The following is a 27,781-nucleotide window of genomic DNA, read 5'->3' on the forward strand; positions in this document are numbered from 1 at the left end:
GTTTTTGCCACTGTAGTGACCACGCATTGTTGAACCACTCTTGCAGAATATAGTAAGTTCTTCTTCTTGATGCTAAGCTCATGGTATTCAAAATTAAAACTTTTTATGTTTCTACACACCACCCATAAAATTGGTTGCTGTAAAGTCATAGCAGACTGCATGTGCATCCAATCACTTTGACAGTTCTTATCACACCATCACATGGCCCTTCCCATGGGATGTTGCACAGAAATGCCAATCAGCAGGTAGGCCTATTCCAAAATATATCTCATGGTTAGAGATATTAATGGGTTTCTTTTATTCTTTTACTGTGCTGCAGATCCATCACAAAAATTATAAATATATTTCAATTTTTTAAGTTTCCTGGACAGAAACACCACTAATGAAGTTCACCATCCATTTTTGAATAGGTTTTCATATTTTCACATTTTTCTTCTTGCAAATGGTTACAATAAAAAAACAGCTATGTTACAACAAAAAGTAGTACGCACTAGATTACAATGAAAGAAATCTTTAACCCCTCAACACAATACCGGTATTTGAAAGTTCCAGTGTTAAGTGATGAAATGGTATATATATATCCTCTAGTAGTATTAAATTTACCCATCACTCTCTTATTGTTTTCACATGATCACATGAAAATATTTCCAATAGATAACGAACTGTGGCCAGTTTCGTGAAATCATGCATGATTCGCACACATGTAGCCGATGTAGAACTGCTACAAAATTACCCTAGAGAGCTGCATACATGCGTATGGCAAACCAGCCTGAGGGGTTAATAGTAAGTTAGGTATATACAGTGACATCTTGATACAATGAAACCATGTGGACCAGAAAAAAATATTGTTGTTGAGGAATATGTTATAGTGAGAATTTACAAAGAGAAAAAAAAGGCATGCCATTCAGAAGATATATTGTATAAGGAACCTCTCCTATAATTGATGTACAGTTACCCTGAAAAAGAATGAGACGATTCTTGGTCGTCGGAAGTTAAAGTTCTACAGCGCAGTTCACTCGATATCGACGTAGGGATACATAACATGACAGATAGTACAAGAATTGTTACAAGGACCACAACAAGGACAAGGACCAGAATAAGGATCACGAATAACACTGCCATTTAAGGCCAGGATTTCACAACATAGCTCGAGTCCCAAAATATCATTGCTTCACTGTACCGAATGGCAAATGCCTGCTAAGGGATCTACATTCTGGACTGCTGCTATCACTGTCTTGTCTCGGTAGCTCATATAGTAGCGTGCCGGTTCCATTGTATAACCGAAACGTCTCGTGTTCGATCCCAGGTAAAACTTTTTTTTTATTGAGGTGTAATTAATTTGTTCAGAGTTCCTCGACTGTCTAATTTGTCGAAAAATATGGAATAATTTATGCCCAATTTCTGGGTCTTACAAGTGGGCTGAACCTCGTCAAAAAAAATAAATCTTACTTGGAAGTTAAAGTATTCTTCCTCAAACAAAAATCATAAGAAACAAAAAGAGACCTGTTAACTTAAAATCTTGTCCACATGCCATTAGCTTCTATTACAGCTCTAAGTCGATCCGGCATGGATGTCACGAGATTGTGGAGTAAGTTCTGATCCCCGGCGAGATCTTCCCAGGTGTCAACAACTTGATCCCACAATTCGTCTCGATTTCGAGGGCGTCGGTGGGCATAGGTGGCTATCCTTCTCTTTTTCAATTCCGCCCATAAATTTTCGATGACATTCAAATCAGGTGACTTCGGAGGCCAATTAATGATTTCGATCTCGGGTCTCCTTTGAAACCATCTTTGAATGCTTGCAGCATAGTGCACGGGATGGTTATCCTGCTGGAACAGCAAAGTTCCTTCGGGAAAACGTTCTCGGGCGGAGGGAAGGAATATATTTTCCAGAATGTGCTCGTAAGTTTCCGCATTAAACCGGCCATCGATGCGTTCTATAACACCAGGTCCATCGTAAGACATCCACCCCCAACACGATATGCTAAAGCGCCCCGATCTTTCACGTCGGTGCACATAGCGCTGATCATGTCGGAGACCATCCTCACGATAGACACGGACAGGACCTTCGTAATCACTCGAGATGGTTGTTTCGTCGGAGAAAATTACATTTCTCCAATCGAAATCCACTCGATTGGTAGCGAAGGCAAGACGGTCGACAGCTTGTGCTTCCCCCAATATTTCCATTTGCGCAGCCCTCCGGCTCCTAATACCGCGGTTCCTCAACCTGCTGATCACAGTTTGTGAAGAGCCGGGAAAGTTAGATGCTGCTCTTATTTCGTTAGCAGTCAGAAAGGGGTCCTGTCGAACTGTCTCGAATAAAAGAGCATCCTCTTCCAATGAAGAAATCCGCGGACGCCCAGGAATAGGGCGATTTTGGTAACGATGAACCCATCTCGCGGCTGTACTTCCAGGAACACCGACCAAACGGCCAGCAGATCTAGCCCCATATCCAGCCTCAACTAGAGCTATAACTCGCTGTCTCATGTCACGTCGGTTCGCCATTACGATGAGAAATGAGAGATGACGATAATACTTTAGTGTAGACAATGACTATTTAACATGATATAGAATTATTGAAATAAGAGGCATCTTGCATAGTAAGAGTTAATAAATCAACCCTAAATTAAATATCTAAATAACAGGATATAACAGGAAGTCCAATTGTTGCGAAACTAATCAAATTAAATCTAATTACATTAAATAAACAAACCCCAAGTTATGACACCACATTGCTACAGCTAAATTGTATGTTATTAACATAAGCATTGAATAGGTCCGTGGTTGTGCGTTGGACGACAAAACCAAACATCGAAAGTTCGAATCTTGCCGAGGAATGTAACTTCTTGCTTTTTATAATGTAAATCAGACTTATAACTACAATCATTCATATTTCTTACATTATTTATTAATATTTATAGCCAACATTGAATTTGTAAAGAAAAGACTTTAGAAATCTCATATGGAATTTGTGATCTGTAGTGACATAAATATAATTATCTCTCGGAACTTTTCCGTAAAAGTAAATTAAATTCACTCCTTGAAACTGGAAACCTTATTCGTAGGGTCATTTTCCCATAGCATACAAGCTGAAGTAACACAGCCATTGATAAACGTTTTGTACACAGAATTAGACTGAATTCCTATTCGACAGAACCTATAATCAATGGCTTGTCTGACCCTGATAAACAAATCTTATGTGTTTCCAATGTCACTGAACAATTTCAAAATATTAATTTAAAAACTAAGAAAGGATCGTAATTGCTGTATCTAGTGATTATTTACATTTATGTCTACAAAATGAATCTTGGAAAAACATATATAATACTGGTACTACTGATATTAAGAGTAAATATATTGAATTTTTCACTTAATTTCATAATCACTTCAGTGGATGTCCTCCACTCAATGTTGTGAAAAAATTCAAAAGTTAAAACATGTAGATAACGCAGGGACTTCAAAATCTCATGTATTAAAAAGAAGAATCTATATGTAATGAGTTGCAATGTAATGATCTTCATGTTCTTAAATACTGCAAGAAGTACAGTGTAATTTATCAAAAATTATGAAAGAGGGAAATAGAATATATTTGAATAGAAAAGTACAAAATTCAGATAATGCAATTGAACCTATTCGTAATATTATTAAATTTAAACTTGTAGATATCCTAAGAAAGAAAATATTTTTTCATTAAAACCAATGATTATAAAGTAGAGGATCCCAAATCTATTGCAAATTCTTTTAACGCATTATAGTATATAGTACAGAAATATTATTGACAACTTAAACATTCAAGATTTTGCAAAAGATACTGCAATTGGTTACTTAACAGATGTATTTAATAATCATTATTAATATATGTAATTAGTCAATAACTGCAACAGTGCTTATACATTCAATCATAACATGAATAAAATTGAATGCAAACACGTAGATAAAATAGTTAAAATTAACTGCAGGGGTGAGAATGAAATAATCCAAAGCCATACTTTTAACAAAAATTGTTTTGTGCAAGTGCATTTCTTACACATATGGGAAAGCTATTAATAAATTATTGTAATAATTACTCAACAAATGACATAGCCTAAGGACTCTAAACCTTTGTAAAAGTTTGTCTATTATTATATATTTTTTTAATTTCATTTTAATTGTTAGTTTTTAATATATATGCATTTACATTGTATATATGTGTGTGTATAAATGCATTCATTAGATTAACGTTTATAATACTGTATTATAACTTGTAATTTTGTATAGTTTGCGATCATTAACACTTAATCTCAGGACTTTGTAAAACTATATTTCAACGTGACTTAGCTATTTCAACGTTATTTAGACAAAAAAAAATTGTTGTGTAGACTAAGAATCGAACTCGCACTCTTCTACACAACACGCAGAAGTCTTACCGTCTGAGCTATGGAAACGACATGAAAGCTTTCCTTTCTGTGCGGAGTGTCGATCTAGTCATGAAGGTCCATTGTCGATTTAACTACACGATTTATGTATATATTTATCTTTTATTTACGTAATATTATCATATTTTTTGCAGTTTTTTAATTGAATTTCGGAACGATGCTAGTAACAAACCAAATAGCCTGAATTTAAGTAACTCAATATTCGTTATCTTGTGTATCGGTGCTCTGGTCTCCGATCATGCGCAGTGTCTTACATCTGAGACTTAGGAATATTCAATCGTCTCATCCTTTTCCAGGGAAACTGTACATTAATTATTTAAGAATTTATAGTATTTAATTATGATGAACACTTGGTTTTGTTACCATAAAACCACAATATTATAGGGAAAAATAATGCAATTGTATTTTAACATTACATTAACAGAATTAATATTGGGACTACAATAATTTAACATTGTAGAGTATTATTATATTGGTAATCATTGTATGGAGATTTCACTGTATGTGACAAACAGATTTGCAAGTCGGCCTGGGTAGTGCAGTCGGTACAGTGCTGTCTTATGTGCCTGAGATTGCGGGTTCGATCCCGGCCAGGTTGATGACATTTAAGTGTGTTTAAATGCTACAGACTAATGCCAGTAGATTTAGTGGCATGTAAAAGAACTCCTGCGAGACAAAATTCAAGCACACCGACAATGTTGATATAATCTTGGCAGTTTCGAGCATTGTTAAATAAAACAATAAAAAAATGTATTTAGATTTGCAAAAATTGCAAGTCATTCTTGGAATTATACTGCTATCTAGAGAACATTAAATTAATTTTGTTTTCATAAACAGTCAACAGCAAAAAAAACATTAGGATCTACCCATATGTTTTTTTCTTTTTTAATTTTAAATGTGTAGGTTTTTTGTTTTTTTCAAAATCAGTTGCAATGACCTGATACTTCGCTGGCTATGCTACAAGAAAATTAAGATAGTTTCATTCCACACACAGAAATACTCTTATTTCAAAATTTTACGAGAACATTTAAAATCAGCCATCCTTTATGCTATGGATGTTACATTTAGACTTAGTTTTAGCTCCATCTTTTTTTTTTTTTTTTTTTTTTTTAATATAAGTATTTCATTATTACACATAGAAAGTACTAGGTATAATAATAATAAACTAATAACTTTACTGGACAACATTTTCATAATCTTACTTAAAATAATTCAAGGATTATTTGATGAGTAATTCTTACGGATTTGACCAAATTTGAGTTTAGGTGAAAAATTCTTGTTCCCCTATCAATCAAATGAATGTGAGCATGCAAGATGACTTCTCCAAAAGGAGAAGTTTTCAGGAGAAGGTTAAAACTGTGTTCCATTTGTACCTAATGCAAATAAAATTCAATGCTTATAATACCTCAAAAAGGCGAGCATTACCATTGTCTATTGGTATGTTGTATTAAAGAAGTTGTGCAATAAGAACGTGACTACAAATCAGTTTTAACCTTCTCCTGAAAACTTGCCCTTTTGGAGAAGTCACCTTCTTGCATGCGCACATTCAAATTGTTCTTCAGTCCTTAGAGGTTTAAAGGTTTGTTATATATAAAAAAATTAGCCTAATATAACGTAAGAATTAATTTTTTGTTCAACTTCATTCTTCTTATAGATTAACACTCAATTTGCTAGAGATTGTTACAAGTGACTATGTATACATAATTCTTTCTATTTAAATACAAATGACTTGTGCTACTCGATCACAAGTTCAGAGACATAAAAAAAAAACACAATTTGATTCTATTTTGGATTTCATACATCAATGTGATTTTTTTAAAATCTGATTTTATTTTGAAACTTACACATCAATGTTATCCCAATTGTTTTTACAATTTGACTATTTTGTAACTTATACATCAATCTGATCCCAATTTCTTATAATTGGATTTCATTTTGGAAATCCTACATCAATTTGGTCTTTTTTTCCATCTGGTGTTGGCAGCACTTATTCAGCAGAAATTAATGTCCATTTTGATCATCTACATATATTACAAATAGTTTCCCTGTATTCCCATAACTTTTCAGGAACATCACTCCAATTTTGCTGATATGATAAACAGCCTTGCAAAGAGCTGTTTGGCAAACAGCAATGTAGTTATATGGTATAGAATGGTCGAGACCCGCTCCTTGAATGGAGTAATGTAAATGCCAGAAATGATTCACTTTGGGTCTATAGGCCTTTTCATCTCCTCAGCTTGTGAGGTGCCGATTCTATAATCATCCTGTTCTACAGTATTATTTTATATTTCACCTCACAATATACATCAAACTGTCATCGAGCTTCTTATCGAGAGTTATGCCTAATTGAAGTTAAAGGAAAAATAACTTGAAGTTTTCTCTTTCTGAATTGTGTGAAAGACTTGCCAAAACATGCTTATCATGGAATATTTCTTTTTGATTTGAATAAACTGCTTTCCAAAGAGTGCTTGTGGATGCATATGAACCAATGATATCTCAGGCATTTTATTTTTACTGTCACGTTCCTTTTTCTCAAGAGCTTTTCCTTTTATGCCAATTTTGTACCCTGATTCGCGTCATTTCCTTTTTCTTTCATAATAATTTCTCTGTCTTTTTTTAAGTAATTCTTTCTACTTTTCAGAATTTTCAGTTTTCATTCCCCCCCCCCGAAATTTAGCAACTCTATCAGCAGAAGTCTTAGGTCCCATTATCCTGTAAGTAGTCAAAAGTAACACAGACCTATAAAGTTAATATTTTATTTTTAAATGTAACTTTTAAAAGCACCTATAACCATATGTCTACATAATGTAATTTTAAACTTTCTTTAGGAAAACTCAAATTATGTGCAAGAATAGCTGATCGTGGCACTTCAATAATGATTGAAGTCAAAGTAGCCTAGGCTAGGTAAATGTGAAGTCAGTGTTGTTGGTTACTCAGCAGAAGACGAGCAGATGGAATGTGACCTTGACTGTGGATGTTGATTATTACAAACATCACTCAGATAAGGATCCCAGTAGCCCAGTTATTACTCATGCCGAAAACATAAGTAAAAGTATTCGTATGAAAATTACGTGATGATAATAACTTAACTATTAATAATTATTGCTTAATCCAATACGAATTGTATATCAATAGCTTAACTTCTCACTTTCTAAGCACAAAAGCTGTCGCATTACATAATGTAAGCATTCATATCACTATCATAATTCCCCCTGCCACCTCATCCTGTGATCTTCTTCTCTTAAGTAACAAACTAGCTATATCTAGAAAACCTATTCACGAAGAAAATGATTCATATCAAAATGGCAATAACATATTTCTTTGAAATAAAATGCTATACATACATTCCATGAGTAAATGAGCCTGTGAGTAAAATTTTGAAACTGCAATATTACTGCTATAAACAACTTCAGCTCCTTAATAAAGTATTAAAATTTCATAAAGAGCAACAAACATATTTTTTAGATACGTATTTTTGCTATTTTTCGTCATCTTAATGCAGTTTCTCTCTGTATGTACCAAGTAAATTTTTTATTGCTGGGTTGCCCATGATTATTTCATGATTACTAAGGAATCACCTGACTGATGCCCTTAATTATTGAAGAACAGCGTCTTCGTAAGATCTCTAAAAATCTGAAAACACATATGCAGTTCTTAGATACTTTAAATTAGACTTGTTTGGCTGTTTCAGCTGTCACATCCATCACTAAAAATCATGCATTAGTTTTGTTTATGAGCATTATTTTGAAGATAGTAAAATAATACTTCAGATTCAATATATTACTGACTAAGGCTGTTTAATGGTTTTTTCGTATTTTAATTGACATTGTTTATATTCTGAAAAACAATGTGACGGATGTAACATGTTTGTGATGGATGTGACACTACATACAGCAAGCCCAGGATCACTGAAGAAATAAAACGAATAATCTAGGACTTTATCTGAGAAACATCAGTGTTCAGTCAGCAGGCAAACAAGTTTAGTCGTTAGTTAAGTCTATAAAGAATCATGTACGCCTAACAGAGAAATGTAACTAAGAAGTCTTATTTTAATTAACTTCGTCCAAAATATGTACAGCATGTTTCATAATGTATGTTTGTGTCAGTATGATCCCATTTTAAGTGTGCAAAGAAAGAAATTAAACGAATCTCAGTTATATTTATCAATAAAGAATCAATATTGGAAAATCAACAATATTCTCTGAGCGGTGGTCCACCATGTCAGATCAAAGATACAATCTAGGAACTTTTCGTGACCATACAACACACAATTTGTTGAAAGGAAAAACAGGTGATCAGAAATGATTATGTATGATATATAAAAGACATGAAGCCAAAACAATTCAGATACAAATATGTACATTCTTCAAATGAGTCTCATGATTTGGAAAGTGCCATATCAAATGAACCAGGATATAGTTACATGGAAAGCTGTGTGGAACTGTTGATAAATGTTGGACACGGATAGTGGGTTGTGACTTAAATGAAGAAAGTATCCTGGTGAAGCGATAAGGGTCATTTCTCCAAATGAATTTAAAGTTTCAGTGATGGTTCATACTGGTGTCCAAATGGCCCTAGTCTGTGGACAGCATATGCTACAACAAATCTGAAGTGCTCAAAATTATTTCTCATCCTGTTGTAGTGAACAGTGGGAGTTTTCAAGTTTAACGACTTTTAAATAAGACTTTGTATGTTTTAATTACTTTTTTATGTACTAGGCCTACTAATTTTTCTGTATATTGACTAATTAGTTTAACAATATTTTTAACTCTGTGAAGTTTGAATAAGTATTATGTTAGAATACCGATTTTACTTAGTGTCATTTTTCTCAAACGTGTTAAACTCAATTAATGATCTTAACAAGACCTACTCTTTGGATGTCTCACATCCGTCACGTTACCTATCACATCCATCACACAGTTGTTAAAATTTTTAAAATTTACATTTATAAATATTTCAGCATGAAACTAAGGTGAGTGTAATCTTCAATGCTTGAACTCTATGTATAAATTATAGATATTTTGATAAATAGTAACCAAAATTTGCAGAAATAATTACCTATACGGTACACTTGTAGTGCTCATATCTGAGGCTCAACCACAGTCACATCATTACATTTGTAAATTACAGATAAAAATGCAAGTAAATGTTTACAGCTGCCATGTTTTATTTCCCTCATGCTTAAAAAGTGAAGAGAAATAAAAAATTAAAATAAATAAGATACTATTTATTAAGACCTATATTCTACCAGATGTCATGTCCACCACTCGTGGAATGCATGTATAGGCCTAGTGTAAGGAAAAACTTTTTTGTTACGGATATTACATTAGATGCTTCTACATAGCCTTCATAAAAAAGATTATATTTACTTACCAAATGTCTTGAAATTTAAGAGGAAGAAACACAAGGTCCTACTTCACAAGCTTAACAGTATTGTTTAAAGGTAAACAGCCGATGTATCACAAAATTGGTGTAAGAACTTAATATTTCTTTTAACGAAAATATTTCTGCAGCAGTAACCAAGTTCAAATCAAGAACAAACTCTTAAACCAGTTTCTTGCTAAATTTATGTTTTAAAATAATCATACATATTTTCCTTTTGTATACAGAATGACAAATATATTTCCAGTATCATCACAAAAGTTTAACATTTGCCAAATAATGACCATTAAGTTAAAATATAACATATTGAGACAGAAACAGTATCATCTCCTAACGAACAAATTTCTAAATTTCTAGTCCTTGTGAATAAGTGTTTAAAAATCCAAGTTCTCAATTTCAACTTATTGCAAATCATCATAGATTCAACCCAAGTTCCACTTGTAGACCTACATCAGTCGGCGATTTTCAATTACTGATATAAAAACACATGAAGGTGAAAAGAAGTCACGTGCGAACTTGATACATTCTTATCTCCATTAATTATGCCTAGTTTCTTCTTTTCCTTGAAGCTTTTAACATATAAAATGTTTTTTTAATTATTGACGATGTGGCAACTTCCTTTACAAATTTCACAAAACATGCGAAATCAAGCAGCAGTTTTAATCCTCAGTTGCTAAAAATACCAGAATAATGCTGCATAGGTAAGTTATTAGCATATTCCATATGTTAGTAATCCAGATACAATGATGCAAATAAAATTCGCTTATTTCCACTCCAGTTCAAATGGTGAAAGTTATTAACAGGAACAACGCAATAAAGTACAAAATTAATATACAGGAACAATGATTATCACACAAAACTTTGTATCTTGGAATCAGAAAACTTAAAACATAAGTTTATTTATATAGTAAGACTAAACCTATTATTTCCATACACTTTCGTTATTTCTTTTCTCTTTTAATCCTACTGCATCTATTTTTCGTTGCTATTTGTTACGCTAATGATCTTCGGAAATGACTGCAAAACAATTCCAACTAAATAGAACATTTAAAAAGTTTAAGATGTGAATTACTAATTTGGGTACACCCTCATTTTGATTATTATAGGCTAAACCATTTTATTTCCTGTCATCAATGTTTGGCAATTATTCTAATATTTTAACGCCACCGATAAGCAATTTAAAGCTTAAATATTATTGCCCAATCCTAGTATCACGTAGGCTATACTATCTTATACTGATTACAGATAACTTCGAAACGTAATAGAAATTATTTCTTACAATTTCCATGTAGACCTAGACCTATATTAAGTAGTATTATTTAGGTAATGATATGCAACATTAGGTTATATCAAACTAAAGTATGAATGTAACAGAATTGTGAGTAGATCCATTCAATATGAATGGAAAAGTTAAGGAAAATCAAGAACGTAACGTTTCCTGCTTACCTCTGCATGTAGGTAATAAAGTCATATAAAATGGTAACGCCCTGCGGGACGGTAGCAAAACTGCGATAATTAAAGGTGTCGGTACAAACGATGAAATCGAACGCGGTGGAATCTTCTCAAACGATCCACCAAATCTGGAAAGAGAAAGGAGAATGCAACCATTTTTAAGAATGAACACTTTCCATCTTGGAAATAAAACCACCACATGAAAAGTTTTAGAGTTAAATTTCCATACAGTAAAGAACGAAAGTTATGAGTATGTTCAAATTTGGGAAAAATCATAGAAAAATACCAATACTAATTATGCTAATCTATATTCTGAACCCAATTTCCTACTTACGCTACGTTTCAGGCAAAGCCAGAAATATCACGCAACTTCAACAGAAGGAAAGAAGTGAGTGAGTACACGCGCACGCAGGAGGCAGTGCTCGAATACGGCGAACGTAATATAACTCACGAAAAATGTCAACAAGCAAACTAAAATAAATTTATAGCTGTTAATTATTATTCAAATTTTACTTAACTAATAACATATATTATCAACAAAATAATGTTTTATTAATTAATAAATTCAAATTACATATTAATGATGTGACATCATAAGTACACTTTTTATTCATTCTAACAATAGATGTCCTCATATTCATCGTATGTAATTGCTGCCAATATACAAAATACATTTTCATGTTTCGTAACATAAATTATTTTAAAGAGAAACACTAGAAAATCATAATTGTGCTAATTGTAAATTATGTTTTGCGTAAAAATAATCCAGCGGTTATAATAAAATACTATTTTAATATTAATTATAAGCAACGAAGGACTATGTATAACGTTGGTTGGATTGGTCCACATTTTGTGACGGGTATGGAAGATTGCTGTGAATTACTTCTTGTTATTTTGAAGTGATTTTTGTTACAGATCATTGTGCAACATATCTAGCTTATGAACACTTGGGTAATTCTTGTTACAAGTGATAGCTACGTAAGTCTTGCTATTTCTGAATATACATTGGCTCCGAATGGCATCAACATACACGTGTATAACCTGTCGAGTTGCTTTTAAAGATGCAGAAATACAAAGACAGCATTACAAAACAGACTGGCACAGGTATAATTTGAAAAGAAAAGTAGCAGAACTTCCTCCTGTGACAGCTGAGGAATTTCAGAGGCGAGTGCTCATTCAGAGAGAACAAGACGATGAGAATAATAAAGATAATTCTCAATATTGTAAAGTATGTAGAAAAAATTTCAGCACTAAGAATGCATTTGAAAATCATTTAAATTCCAGAAAACACAAAGTAGGTATATTGGAAAATACCAATGACAGTAATATTGATTTAGGTGAAGATTCACAAACCACAAAATCAATAGACCCATCAGAGAGCTCAGTAGGTAGGGACTCGACTACCAGTATGAATAGTGACACTGAAGATTCGGACGTGGAAGAAGTAGACTCTGATGAATGGGAAGACGAAGAAAACCCAATTTTGAACAATAATTGCCTCTTTTGCTCACATCATAGTGCAAATATGTTTAAAAATTTGAAACATATGTCTTTAGAACATTCATTTTTTGTACCAGATGCCGAGTACGTAGTTGACATGAAGGGTTTACTGACGTATTTAGGTGAAAAGGTGTCTCAAGGCTTCATGTGCTTGTGGTGTAACGATAGGGGGAAGACTTTCTATTCAGTTCAAGCCGCACAACAGCACATGCAAGACAAGGGACATTGTAAAATGCTTCATGAGGGCGAGGCTCTTGCCGAGTATTCCGACTTCTACGATTATAGTTCCAGCTACCCGGACCATCGAGAGCACACAGAGGATGTCGAAGAGGAAGTGTCGGTGCCCATGCTAGATGACTCTGATTTCCAGTTAGTCTTGCCATCTGGTGCCACCGTGGGACACAGGTCTCTAATGAGATATTACAGGTGGGTCCATATGAAACGGAAGGATTTTACTCTGAACCCCTTTGGTAGGCCTACTTGTTTTGTAATTTCATGCCATTGTTGTTAAAATTTGGTACGTTAGTAATCTTCATATACAGGGAAATATACATAAAAAAGGAATTAGTATACCGGTACCCAAAATTAAATTGAACATCTGTGCAGTAATAATCAGAACTCATTAGCACACCCTAATATAAGCTAAGCAGCTTCACAAAATAGGAGAAGTCCTAAAGAATAACATTGTACATACCCAGGGTTCTAAATTATTGGTACATTGGCAATTTATCCTGTTATGGTACCTGATTTTAGTTTAGTTAGTTAATTTAATTTCGTCAATATTTAAGTGAGTTTAGTTCATTGTTTACCAACACTGTTGGTAAGAAGTACCGGTACCTGTAATAGGTATTGGCTGCGTTGTATCTTGTTCGTCTATTTCTGTTCATGTACGGCGCATTTGCAGTATAATTTTAACTTTGTTTCGGTAATGTACTTACTAATAAAATTAAGATGTACATGTAAAATCTAAACAGCATCAGAAAGTTTAGGAAGAGTTGTAACCTAATTGCAGTGACTCATAAATAGCTATTCTTGAAAGTCATACTGGTAGTATATTTTTGAGTAAACAAAATATTGAATCTCTCGTGAGAAATAAGAGCTAAATTTGTTGCCAACCTTAAGCAGGAGACTTACGAAAGACTAGCTTGGAAGTTTTACCTATTTTATTTTCCACATGTCTTCATGTCATTTTCAAGATATAGGTTTAGTACACCTGTTCTGAGACTGCAGATTTATCAGTCCAGCTTCAGTATGAAACTCAATCTGAGTGTTCCTTTTTTCAAAGTAAAAAAATTTCTTCTCGTGGGAGTTTATTGGCCTAAAGTAGGATGGTGTGGTGATGAAGCTGTCTTTGGCACCTCAGACTTGTGTTTACCTCTGTTTCTGCTGTGTTTCAGTATTCTTGTTAGACCTTCTTGGCTATTGCAGTGTCCAAGGGCATACAAAGTCCCTATTAGTCTATAACCCTATATGACATTTGTCGTAATTATGAAGTAAGCATCAGCCTGACTACCTTCCCTCAACAGAGATCCAGGGCATATATATTACAAACATACATATATTTTAATTACATTTTCAGCGTTTTCTTATGATTGATATATTGTCACCCCACCCTCTTTACACTCTAATGGAAAAGTTTGTTCCCTGGATTTCTGTTGTGGGAAGATAGCAGCTTGGTCAATGCTTTCTACATAATTACCCGATTATCTTTTAAACATTTTTGTAGATGATCAGGTCCTCATCTAGCCCAGAAGACAGTTTATAGAAGTCTCTGTTTAATTTAAATAATATAATTAAACAGTATAGTCTGCATAATCAACAGATAACTTAAAACCAAAGTTTTAGTTTTTCAAGGACCAAATACTGTAAGAGCTGAAATTATTTTAGAAGAAAGACTATTAAACAAGTCAATTGTTTTAACTAACTTGACTAATATTTCTTATTTTAAAAATGAATACGTCTTTAATAAAATTAACAAATTTAGTTACATATGTGGTATTATAGGGTTATCATGCAGGGACTATGTAATTGCCTGCCCACATCTCTCACAACACGTCTAGCACATACGCCTAGCACAGTTGCCGCATCATGGTCCAGCTTTTTATGTGTAAACTAAGAAGTAATGTGATTAGATTAAGTTTACCTTTATTTACAGAAGATGTTCAAAATGACATCCCTCTGCTACTAGAGAAGCCTGGTACTTTTGAACACATTATTAAACATTTTACGAATTTTGGCTGCCAAAATTGTTGAAATCGCAAGGAAAATACTTTTTTCTAATTCTTAGAGTGTATGGGGATTGTTTGCGTAGCCCTACACCTTTTCTTTCAACATCTTCCAAAGATAGAAATCACACGGATTTAGATCTGGGGAATGAGGAGACCAATCAAGTATCCTGTCATCAAAAACACCTCTCAGTTCTTCCATAGATCGATTGGTGGTGTGTGCTGTTGCATTAGCTTTCATGAAATAATAACCATGGATTCTTTCGTTAAGTTTTCTCTGAAAAAAAAAAGGGTGCAGTATATTGTTCTCATACCTATCAGAATTTAGAGTTTCATGGATAAAAGTGTCCAATAATTCGTGTTGCACAAATTGCATGCCACACTCCTGTTGTTGTCACATCATGCAGAATCTGTTGATGTGGATTTTTGGAATTCCAATATCTATTGTTCTGTGAATTCACGTAACTGATGGATGCAGCCAAGCTGTATCAGAAAAAAAAAAAGTATTTCACAATCAAGCTTCCCATCATGCACAGACTGCAATAACCAGTTATGATATCAGTGTCGAGCAACACTATCCAAATTTGTTAGTCTATGCACTGTGGTTATTTTATAAGGTTTTAATTTGAGTTTGTGCACAGCTCTGTGAGCAGATGCTACCGACACACCAGTCTGAATTTGCTAAATGAGACAACAATTTTTTCGGACTTTTTTCTAAAGCTGCTGCTATCTTTTCTAATTTTTACTAGGTTAGAACACTTGTTTTTCTAGTTTTCTTTATGTTTTACATGGATCCAGTCTCTTTAAATTTTTCTAGTAATTTGTATATCGTCGATTTACTGGGAACATGTATGCCTGGAAATTTCTGTATAAAAGCAAGCTGACATTCCACATACGACTCTGTTCTTGCATAGTTTAACACAAAAAACACTAGTCGCTCCTTAGTCTATAACATAGTGAACGAAACTGCACACAATAAGAATGAACTGATGTGTATTCAATTACGCAGCAAATGAAACTGAACGAGGCTGAGTAATACACACTGTTTACAGCTAAGGTGCATGCAAGACTGATCTTGTTACGAGAAACATGGGAGGCTGCCAGCTGTGCCGGTGAGCTAATGCTTTCTATGCAATGCTGGAGACCTCGAGTTGCATCTTACGTGATAAACCCATTATAAAGATGTTATTGAAAAACCTTAGAAGGGACACTAAATTAAAATTTTACGAGATGATGCCTGTTCCTACATTATTATATGGCTGTGAATTTTGGACTATAACAACAAAAGAAAAAAAAAACAAACTATATAAGTAGTTGAAATGAAATTTTTAAGAAGTATTGCGGGATACAACCACGAAATGAAGATATTAGAAATGAATTAAACATTTTTAAATTGACAGACAAAATAAAGTTATTGGAAGGAAAATATTGAAAGAATGACAGAATACCGATACCAAAAATATTAGATTATAAACCAATGGATAAGAGAAGTATTGGCAGGCCAAGAAAGCAATGGACAGAACTTTTTAACTGAAAATGTGAGATCAAAATGAGCCTTAGCAGTTTAACTCATGAATTGTTGATGATGATCTTATAAACATTAAATATTGTACCGAAAATTTTAAAATATTTAAATGTTGTGTATCAGTTTCTTTGAGTATTTGAATAGCTATGTTTTGTAGAGACAGATTGTCTTTACAAGTGTTATTACAATGTATTATATATTTCCTTGTTAATTGTTGCAGACAACGATTTGATCCCAATAAGAGTGTGGTGCCTCAGAGGAAGAAGATCCACAAAGTTCTGGCACACTATCGAGCACTAGGCTGGACCGAGACACAAAAGGAATCTGCTGTCAGGTATGCGAGACTTTTTGTGGATCCTATATACTTTTTCTACATATTATTTCCTTCATGACAGACGCTGATAACTGGAATTTTGAGAACATTAACTGTCGGGGATCTATTTCAGAGAAGCACTAATTTGTGAGGTTGGCGTGGGAAACTCGTGTTTAAGTCAACAGACATCATTTTTAGTAGAGCAAAAATAAAGCAAATCAGGAGAGAAATGTCGATTTTGAGATTTTGATGTTATTTGTTAGATTTTTATGAATTGAATTAAATTTCGAGAGGGGGCATTATGAACCAGCACTACGACCTTTCAAGATCTATTGTGCTAACCCCCCAAACTAGGCACATTTCCAACTCACATCTATTATCAATTAGATGATAGACGACATTAAGATATGAGGATCATATGCGGAGACTAAGAGGAAGGCAGAAAATAGTAAAGATTGGAGAATGCTGGGTTTGCAGTGAAAGACCTGCCCATGGGCAGAACACGTATGTATGTATGTACAGTGCATATACTGTACTAACTGGCTCCGCAGGAGAAATGGCAAGCAAAATGCGGGGACTCAAGGAGTTGTGTTGGTATCATGCAGGTAGAGTCAATGACCTTGGTCTCATTGAATGGTGGAGGGCGGGAGGGAGCGAGAGAGGAGATCTAATATTCCTACTAGGGATGGGATAAACTGCTCTTTTTAAGAAACAGTTTGGACTGTAACTGTTTCATGAACGAAAATAACAGTTTCAAAGAAACAGTATCATAAGAATGTGTGTACAACATCAGTGCCATCTGTTCCAAGTGTTCCAACTGTTTCAACTTCTCATCTGCTTCAGGAACATGTTTCAAAGCCCTTGTATCGTCTTTAAATCAGCTGTTCAGTGTATTATGACCACAAAAGTCATTTTTCGTAGGTTACTGTTAAAGAGTACAATAAATAACTACAATTCAAAATGAATCGATTTTAGTAAAAATTATGCTTATAACCCTAGGAGAGTTTAATAACGATGGGATTAACCGATGGTATTTTTCGCGGTATATTAATAATTAACACTATGTTAAGGCACCATCAACATATTCTCCATCAATGGACAGCTAATAATTAATATCAGATTTATTAGGGCGTTTGATTTGTACAATTAAATTGTGCCATCCTACATAGGCTACTGTTGCACGAAGGCCGTGTGGAAAATGGATATTATATCTACTTTCGATTGGAAGTCAATAATAGCGCTACACATGGCCTTTGCAGACAGCAAAGAAGAGGAAAACTGTTTATAAATTGATCTGTTTATCTCTTGGAACCATGTGGAACGTTGAAGTGATCACTGGAGCAGTGTAACACCCTTTGGAACAGTTGGAACAGGTTATATCACGAAACTGTTTTGTGTCGAAACAGTTTCAATTTTGTAACAGTTTCAAAAAAACTGTTCCAGCTTTTTTTACCCATCTCTGAGTCCTACGAGTTCAAACCAGGCACTACACAATACCAACTTTACATCGCTGCCAGGTTGAATACTGCCGCTTGCTTCACTATGGAGCCAATTAGTATACGCACTGTATTAACAGGCAGTACATCTCACTTGATATGTGTCAGAGGAAGAACAATTTTTTTATGTATCTGAAGCCTGATTAGTGTAATGTGTAACTAGTCAGCAGTATATGCCATGGAAGGGGAAAGAAATTGGCTACCCTACCCAGTATCTTCTGGCTTGTTGCCTCATGACTGATGCCATATTTGTATCACTTGTGAGGTTCAAACCTGTCTTTGAACAGTTGACCAACAACAACCACCACCACCACCACTTGTTGACTACACTTAGGTTTGCTGCATACCCAAGTTTTGAGCAGGCATTCCCATATGCCCCTAGTAAGACCCCCTCCATGCATTGCCTCCGACCTTTGAAGGCTGCTATGGAATGATGACAGAATGGAGAAATGTTGCTGGAATGATGTAGATGCCTAATGCTGACCTTATTCACCAAAAGTGTCACTTTCGATTTTTTATCTTCGATGATAAATGCCAGGCCTAACTGGGACTCGAACCCGGACAGCGCCTGCATGATAGATTGAAGGTCTGACCTCTGAACCACTGCAGGGGATCGTCTGTTAGATCATTTTATGAACTGCATATGAAATAGAGCTAGAGTTCCAAAGCTGCTGACAATGTCGAAACATGTTATATTGTTATCCAAAAACGAATTACTGCACGATATTACAAACTTTAAATGCAGTTTACTTAAAATGTCTTTTTTTTTTTTTTTTTAAGTAGGCCCTAAAGTATTGAAAATTCAATAAAGTTGTATTTTGTGTCTTAAAAACATGTTTTTTTTTTTTATTAATCTTCATTATTTTCTGTAGATACTTTCCAATACAGTAAAAACAGAAAAGTGGAATTTGCCGATTTTCGGTGTGTTTTTCCAGGTAGCTTCAGATTTTATTTACTTAGAAATGGCCTTTAGAGAACCCAGAGATTCATTGTTGCCCTCACATAAGCCCGATATCGGTCCCTATCATGATGAAGAAAAGTTTTAAAACTGCTCAAAATTGTACAGTAGAACCCTTTTTTAACGAATGTCTGAGGAATTACTTTCCTTTCCTTAAATAGCGGTTTTCCTACTTTTATTTGTGGGAAGTTGATCCATTCTTGTTGAGTATAAAATTCAATTACCTTAGAGATGATAACATAATCTTTCTTGAGTGTTCTTATTGTCCTCGACCTCGATGTTGAATTATATTATCCTGTTTTGCCGAGGTTATGTATAAGTCGGTTTCTACTGTATGCCATTTTGGAATATTGCTAACTGCTTTAAATTAAATATAGCACTGAACCACTCAGCTTGTGTTGTGACAGAATCTAATCATCCATACTGTTGAGATGCTTGTTAATCATTATCCAATCTTTAATTTTTGTTAACTTACCTATTTAAATAATTAACATTAATGATGAAAGACTGCAGTCTTATTTTAAGATTTCAAAACTTTTTAACTTCATATTTAATTTAAAGATGTAGACACAGTATGCCATAATGCTGAAGTACTAACTTAACTCTTCTCTTACTACACACTATTTTTATTTCTAGGTACTGTTTAATTATATACTATGTTAAAATGCTTATGTTTGCAGGAAAGCAAGGGATATAGACTACATGAAACGTGTGCAGTCCAAGTTTGCAACAAATATAGGAGTGAAAGCAAACAAGCTGCAGAAACACTTCAGACCACAGGTGAATTTCTAATCAAGACTGGAAAAACAATGTACATCAGAATCAAATGGACTGTTCCTTTGTCGGACTCGACATGTACATGTGTGTGTCCTGATAATGTATATAGTTATTTTGTTTTCATTTTCTTCTCTTCGAGTTAAACAAGAGAAAGATTTATGGTGTGAAGAATTAGGAAATAAAAAAAGCAAGAGATCATCATGATTTTTTGTTATAGCTGGGGACTTTTTTTTTTAACAAGAAGGAGTAACAATATAAAAAATTTAGGTAGAAATAAAGACTTAGGTGTTCTGTTAAACATTTATGAGGGTTGATCACTATGCTTCACTGCTGATTCAATTCTGCACATACAATTAACTCACATTTCGACATAATCCACTTTTCTCCCATAGATGCTTCAACATTTTTATAGCCTCCTGGAAGAATGATTATCCAAACTCTGCAAACCACCAATTTACAGTCTCCATTTCTTCATTAACACATAAAAATCTCTTCTCACGAAGGTATTCTTGCAGTACGGGGAACAGCTTGTTATCACTGAGAGCCAGGTCTGACAAATAAGCCAGATGTTCTAGAATTCAAATGATGCTTTATGAATGACAGCCATAATAACACAAAATCTGACTTGGAGTGTTGTCATGATGAAGCATTTCTTGCCTCAACTTGGCACAATGTTTCTCCTTAACTGCTGCTTGTAACTTTAATACTAAATAGGCATAATATGCACCTGTTATTCTGGCACCTTTCTGTAAATAAAATTAAAGTACAGTCAACTCCGGATATAGTGAACCTCTACGGACTTGCATATTTCGTTCACAAATCCAAAGTGTCTCTCCCGTAATCTTAAATAACGGGAATGAATGAAATTGTGAACAAGAAAATAAAATACTCTACAGTAATTAAAATATTTTATTTTTGTGGAATGGATTACACTGTATAGGCTTAGTGTATACTGTCATTCACAGTTGATTTACTTAAACTATGCTGTCGATCCACGTCTGCTTGCAAAAGACCACATTCAATGTCACTTATAATATTCGCCTTATCTTCCAAAGAAAACACTTTACGCTTCGACGTTTTTATGCAGTACCGGTACATTCACTGTTCCAGTGACGTGCAGTTCACCCAAGCAACCCAAGGACGGCTTGGGCAGCACTGATTGATGATAAGATTCACGATATGTACGTAAATCCATGATTAAACTTTGTTTATTTAATCATAAAGTCCTGAAATGTTTCTAAATACGTTTTGTTAATTGTAAGTCACATGATGGGGCATATACAATGCACATAATGCTGTCCTGATTTGGCAGCAGTGCTGAATGCAGATTAGCATGGAAGTTGCCATGACAACCCACGTCATCATAACTTCTAACCAATGAGGGACGCCTCACGAGACTGTAGTAAATACATATACCCCAAGCAGCCGGTAGCCTGCCTGGGCTGGCTGTGTGTGCAAAGTCGAATGAGTGTAAAACGTACTGTTTCTCTCTCATTTGTTTGTACCGGTACTTTGTAGTTACATTGTGTACGTGTATATAAGTGCAATAAAAAGTTTTGATTACGTCTGGTGATAATAATAATTTAATTCAGCAACAAAAGCGAAATACAGTAATTTAACTAAAGCAATACGGGATCATGATGTTGCTATTGCACATATTTGTGCTTCTAATGCACTTCCGACTTTTGGAACTGTGCGTATTGAAACTGAGCTAAGTGACCAAACACAACAAAGTATTATTCTACATAATGAAAAGGTAACACGCAATAGAGACATTTTGGAAAGGCTTATAAACACCATTTGTTTACTTGCAAAATTGGAACTTTCATTTAGAGGAAACGGTAAGTCAAAAATGTCCAACAACCATGGTAATTATTTAGAACTTTTGGACTACACTGCCCAGTACAACCCTCTTCTAAAAAATCATTTGGAGACATCTACAGTATTCAAAGATGTATCAAATCGTATTCAAAATGATTTAATTGAATCTGTTGCCAGTGCATTTAATAAGGAAATTAAATAGCAATTACAGAAATCTGTTTTTTTTTGCCATATTAGCTGATGAGACAACTGACGTCTCAAATAAATCACAATTTTCTCTCGTTTATCGATATACGATTGAAGGAAGGGTGGAAGAGCAGTTTGTGTGCCTCTGTGATGTGAGGACAAAACAGTGGCAGCACATTCTGATCTTATTTTTAAGACATATTCAAGACTTTTCAAACTGCAGTAAGAAACTTGTCACACAGAGCTACAATGGAAGTGCAGTGATGGCTTCTTCATTACATGGTGTCAAGCTAATATTAAGGCGTCTTTTCCGCAAGCTCTCTTTGTTCACTGCTATGCACACTGTTTAAATTTAGCATTGTCCCAAAGTGCTTCAAATATTCCTGAATGCCGTATATTTTTTGCTACTCTTTCTGGGCTCACAGCGTTTTTTTTCCAAATCATCAAAGCGCACAAAATTTCTTGACGAATTTCTGGGTCGACAATTACCACATGTTTCCCCAACAAGATGGAATAACTCGTCACGACTTACTAATACTTAGAGTAGTCTTTTATAATAGTATATTTAATTTCAGACAGTATTGCTGTAGGCCTAATCTTACAGATTTTGTAAAAAAAAAAATTGGTACCAAATACCAATGTATTTTTATAATTAGTAATATCGAATATAATCAAATATAAATAGTAAGAAGGAAAAGAAAACTCGACTACGTGGCTGCTTGGGTAATCTGTTGGGCCACCACACGTCACTGCACTGTTCGAATACTAGAAACACACTGATCAGGTAGAAATGACAAATGCTGTTATGGTGTGACTGCATACTCAGCCTTTGAATTTTCCGGGTCACTTAATGGAAACTGGGAGGGGGTTGGAGTTTGAAAGCCATCGGATTCTTACCTTTATTTATGCTCTGGACATGTCTGTCCCCTTTTAATAAAAGAAGGGAATTTCATTTTCTGTTGTTTCGATGCTTTCCTTCATAATGGAAATGTTTCTGAGAACAAAAGGTAACCTTTTGATGGTAGAGGATTAGAAATAACAGTAGAGTAGTGTGTCTGAGAACAGAATGGCAACCCTTCGATGATGGAGTGAGGCAAGGTCGTCTGACATTGCCTGGATTTACAGTACAGCTCATTGTCTAGGAATCACTAATCCTACCTTTGTCCTTTGACTAAAGGAGTAAGAAACTTAGAATATTGTTCTCAACACATTCTTTCAATTTTATACAAGAAGGTCTGACTTCAAATAAGAATTTGTCAGGACACAACTCTTGTAACTTCAATTTTTAAGGTTCACTATAACCGAAGTGAGGGTTCACTATAAACAAATATTAATGTACTTTTTAATATATGTGGGTTGGGATCAACTATTTAGGTTCACTATAGCCGAATGTTCACTATAACCGAATTCACTATATCCAGAGTTGACTGTAATACCTTGTCTGTCTCAGAAAACAGACAGCATTACTTCCCTGCTGATAGCTGCATCATGAATATCTTAGGAGTTGGAGAGGCTGATATTTCCATTCCTTGCATTGAATTTTTATCCCTTGACCATAGTGATGAACTCAGATTCATCCATAGTAAAAAATCTTTAAAGAAAATTTTGCTGGTTCATCCAGTGCTTTGTTAAAAGTTGTTGGCATAACACAACCTGTGTTCGTTTTTGTGCTGCTGTAAACATTCAAAGCATCATATTACACTTAATTTTTTTCATTGCTAATTCGTCTGTTAAAATATTATGCATGACATGGTATGGTATGAGAAACCCATTTCTTCTACTCTATCCCTTATAGTCACTCTTCAGTCTTGCATTACTGAATTGTTAACTTTGTTTTCTTTAGTTGTCACAACCACAGGTGGACTTCCGCCATGTTCACCTTCACACGTTATTCTTACACATTAAGTCCACGATACCAACGTTTTATTATATCATAGGAAACAGCAGATTGCTCCAAAGTTTCTGTCATATCACAATGAACTTGAGATGGAGTCATTACCTTTCTTCTGCAGATACTCAATTACAGCTCTGTGCTTCCCTTGCTCCATTTTTACACCAACTCGTCCTTCCTCATTCAAGCAGCTATGACACAGTGTAAACAGTTTCAGAATTGAAATTAATTGCACATGGTGGCTAGTGAAATATCAAGCATTTGTATGCCGTAAATTAAGAACCTTAGATCAAGTAGAAATGTGTTAGGTGTGAAACATAGAGATCAACCATCATATAAAATAGAAATGTTTGATTCAGCAACATTCACCTTCTGTTTTTATTTTGGGACACTAGAAAGCAAATTATTGTAAAATAATAGGTCTGATTCCTTAGAAAATGTGTTTCTAAATGTAAATTTCTTACCATTTTTCTCTGCATCTTAAAATAATTATGTTAAATATAAAGACTGAAAGTTGGAGTTGTCAGAATATATCTGTGTATGACACAAGAGTGTTTGATAGTTCAATAAAGTTATAAATGTACAGTAACGTGAACAACATTATTTATCCTTATATAATACTGGGTCTATATGATGCCATGCCAATCTTCACAATTGGAACATCCAAAATAGAAATATAAAATTAATTCGAAACTTAGTAAACATGTTTAAAAACATGGTGTCATGAAGATGTCACAGACTTTCTGGTTGTATGAGGTGCTGTGGATATTAGGAGGGAGCTTAAGAAAGAATCTCTAAACTTGCAAATCAAGATTTCAGGTATAACTCCCTGTAAAGTTGATTTGAATAATTTCGAGGGAAAAATTGTTCTGGGGCCGGGCATCGAACCCGGGACCTTTGGTTTAACGTACCAACGCTCTCCCAACTGAGCTACCCGGGAACTCTACCCGACACCGATCCAATTTTTCCCTCTTATATCCACAGACCTCAAAGTGGGCTGACAACCGTCAAGCAACCAACTTCGAGTGCACACTAACTCCGTGTGACTTAAATTGTGGTTTTCTGTTCACGAACAGTGACGTGTATTATGCAAATCAAGATTTCAGGTATAACTCCCTGTAAAGTTGATTTGAATAATTTAGAGGGGAAAAATTGTTCCGGGGCCGGGCATCGAACCCGGGACCTTTGGTTTAACATACCAACGCTCTCCCAACTGAGCTACCCAGGAACTCTACCCGACACCGATCTTCAATCTCTAAACTTGTATTTTGCAGGTTTACTATTAATATTTGCAGTCCTTGGGTAGGCTGTTTCATGAGCTTGTGACATCTCCAACATGAGAGTTCCATTTATAGTTCCATTTTATATATACAGTAAATGCTCTCTTCCTCTTAATAGGCAGTGACCTGTTGGTAGTTCACCAAAAAGAGCAATTGTCTTCTACCTACCTGAACAGTTTTTGTGATATGCTCATTTTAGGCCCCGCCAATAGTTTTTATGAATGCTTGAATCCATCAATGGATTGCCGATATTCTTTCTTTGTTATCCAGTCCCCAACAGCCTACCTTGTATATGATTATAAGAGATACCTACAGCAGGTTCCGGTTCTTTTAATGCAGGACTGGGCTGAGAGCAAATCCAAACTCTAAATGGAGACGCTTAATATTTATCCATTATGGCATCAATGCTGTACGGAGTATGGCAGGGAAGAAAGGGGTTGAAGAGAAGTCATATGGCTCCCCGTTAAAGAGTAGAATTTGCTCTTGGTGCCCAGTTTAATAGATTTTCAGAATTTTCTTTGGTCATTTGATTGACTGTTTCATTGCCCTGAACACCACTGTGTCCCGGCACCCACATCATCACTCTCCTTAGACTAGCATTCTTGAGCTCCCAGCATACAAGTCCTCTTGAGCTTGGGATTTTTCCTTGTTCTGTGAAATTGAAGGGTTGATAACAAAAACCAGACAAGTCCAAAATATTAATTTTTCAGAAAACTAAAAAAACTGTCCCACACATTTCTCGTACAATAAAATAATCTGACATATTTTATGTAGGTATCTCATATATTTACCAACTTTGGTAAAAAGTTTCACTGTTCTCTTCTATATGATTTCTTGGGGAGGGGGAGGGGACATTTGGACATACCCACTTTTGCAGAAAATTGTATATCTACACACATTAATTGAGAAAAAGTTTATGAAATCATGTCTTATTCATATTGTCAACTGTATCAACATACAGTTAAATACTTGATAAGTGTTATATTAAATTAAAAACTTAATGTTGGAATGATTTCCTACTCAAGAAAAACAGTGTTGTTATATTTATATTTTTCTCTTTCTAAATTTGTGTCCTTCAGTCTTTGAATTCTTGGCATGTCAGGTAGACATATATCAAGCACCGAAAAATAATTATTCTAATAACGCAAACTATGCTCAATAAAAAAATATTATTATTATTATTATTATTATTATTATTATTATTATTATTATTATTATTATTATTATTATTATAGCTATTTTCAGTCATCACATCCAGTCCTATTGTCATCTTCTGCCACCTCAACACATTGTCCTCATTCTGATGACTTGCTTTTTTTTTTTTTTTGGATCAGGTTCATTTTGATGATAATTTATTTGTAAAACGAAATATATAACCAATAGCATCGACAAAAACACTAATATGGCGATGAAACAAAAGAAGACAATACTAATCTTCATGATATTTTCTAACAAGAGCCGGATAAGTTCGTGATTACTTAAGGTATTGTCACACGTCGCAACTTTTGCAGCGCTACTTTTATACTGCAGCTGCAAAAGTTGCGTGTCGTGTTCACACATAAGCCAAAAGTAGCGCGCTGCACGCTACTTTTCATACTGCGCAACCCGAGTGCTGCAAAAGTTGCAAATAGAGGTTGCGAGTCTGTTCACACGCAAGGCGCTACTTTTGCAGCCGCAGTCATGCTGCAGGTTCCCATCTCCGTGTTGACTTCTCAATATACATTTTCTGGTTATGTTCGCATTATTAAGAAACTCATGCGAAAGCTTCCTTACCTATTATTTGCTTTTCTGTCATATCTAGTATTCAGAAATTGACATTATTTTTACTATAAAGCTTTTAAAAACGCCTATATACTTAAATGATAACCAATAGTATATTCACGTAATCAATGTTGGCAACCCTCCTGTTTGGAACTACGCTACGGAAAATTTAAAAAATGAATTATATCGTCACCAATTATGCTCAGACTGTGTTGTGTATTTAATAACTGTTACAAATAATTTATTTTCATCACATTTAACATTAAAATTTATCTAAACAATAAAAGTATCATTGACACATTTGGGTGGTAACACTGGTTGCAACCGCAGCAAAAGTTTCAACAAAACCGATATCAAAAATGCTGCGGCTGCAACCCTGAGAACCCTGTTCACACGTCGCTACTATTAAGTTGCGCGCAGCATGGAAAAGTAGCGGGCAGCAGGTTCGGCAGCCGCTACTTTTCGGGTTGCACCGTTGTTCACACGTCGCAGTACAAGAGTTGCGCAGTTTTTTGTACTGCAGCGCTGCAAAAGTAGCGACGTGTGACCGTACCTTTACTTAGCGAAAAATGATAAAACAATCCAACAACTCAAAAACTTTAGTTATCATTTCATTCATCGAAATTAATAATTCAGCAAAAAGTGTATAACAAATTGACACAACAAATGGCTTTTAAGGACCTAATAAATTGACACTTAAAAGTGAAAATAAAGTAATAAACAGTGAAATATTATATTGAAGAACAAAAATCTAATTTCTGATAGTCCACGAATTCAAGCTGTTGGACTATTTCTATTAT

The 27,781-nt window shown here is 34.6% G+C and overlaps 2 protein-coding genes across 3 annotated transcripts in view; one reads left to right on the plus strand and one right to left on the minus strand.

Moving 5' to 3' along the window:
* The window catches only part of eIF5 (eukaryotic translation initiation factor 5), a 227,288-nt gene extending 215,550 nt beyond the window's left edge, over positions 1 to 11,738 (minus strand). For both annotated transcript variants that reach the window (XM_069817991.1, XM_069817990.1), the window contains exons 1-2: positions 11,583 to 11,738; positions 11,243 to 11,376 (exon numbers count right to left, since the gene is read on the minus strand). The gene's annotated coding sequence lies outside the window, so the exon portion shown is untranslated. The remainder of the gene's footprint in view (positions 1 to 11,242; positions 11,377 to 11,582) is intronic.
* Positions 11,739 to 11,901: 163 nt separating this feature from the next.
* On the plus strand, positions 11,902 to 24,529 carry LOC138694349 (cytoplasmic 60S subunit biogenesis factor ZNF622-like). The gene is made up of 3 exons (XM_069817993.1): positions 11,902 to 13,174; positions 16,719 to 16,832; positions 19,946 to 24,529. Exons 1-3 carry the CDS (start codon positions 12,264 to 12,266, stop codon positions 20,055 to 20,057), a joined length of 1,137 nt encoding a protein of 378 aa, XP_069674094.1. The 5' UTR covers positions 11,902 to 12,263; the 3' UTR covers positions 20,058 to 24,529.
* The last annotated feature ends 3,252 nt before the right edge of the window (positions 24,530 to 27,781 follow it).

This window comes from Periplaneta americana, chromosome 2 (assembly GCF_040183065.1).
Source record: "Periplaneta americana isolate PAMFEO1 chromosome 2, P.americana_PAMFEO1_priV1, whole genome shotgun sequence".
Taxonomy (NCBI): domain Eukaryota; kingdom Metazoa; phylum Arthropoda; class Insecta; order Blattodea; family Blattidae; genus Periplaneta; species Periplaneta americana.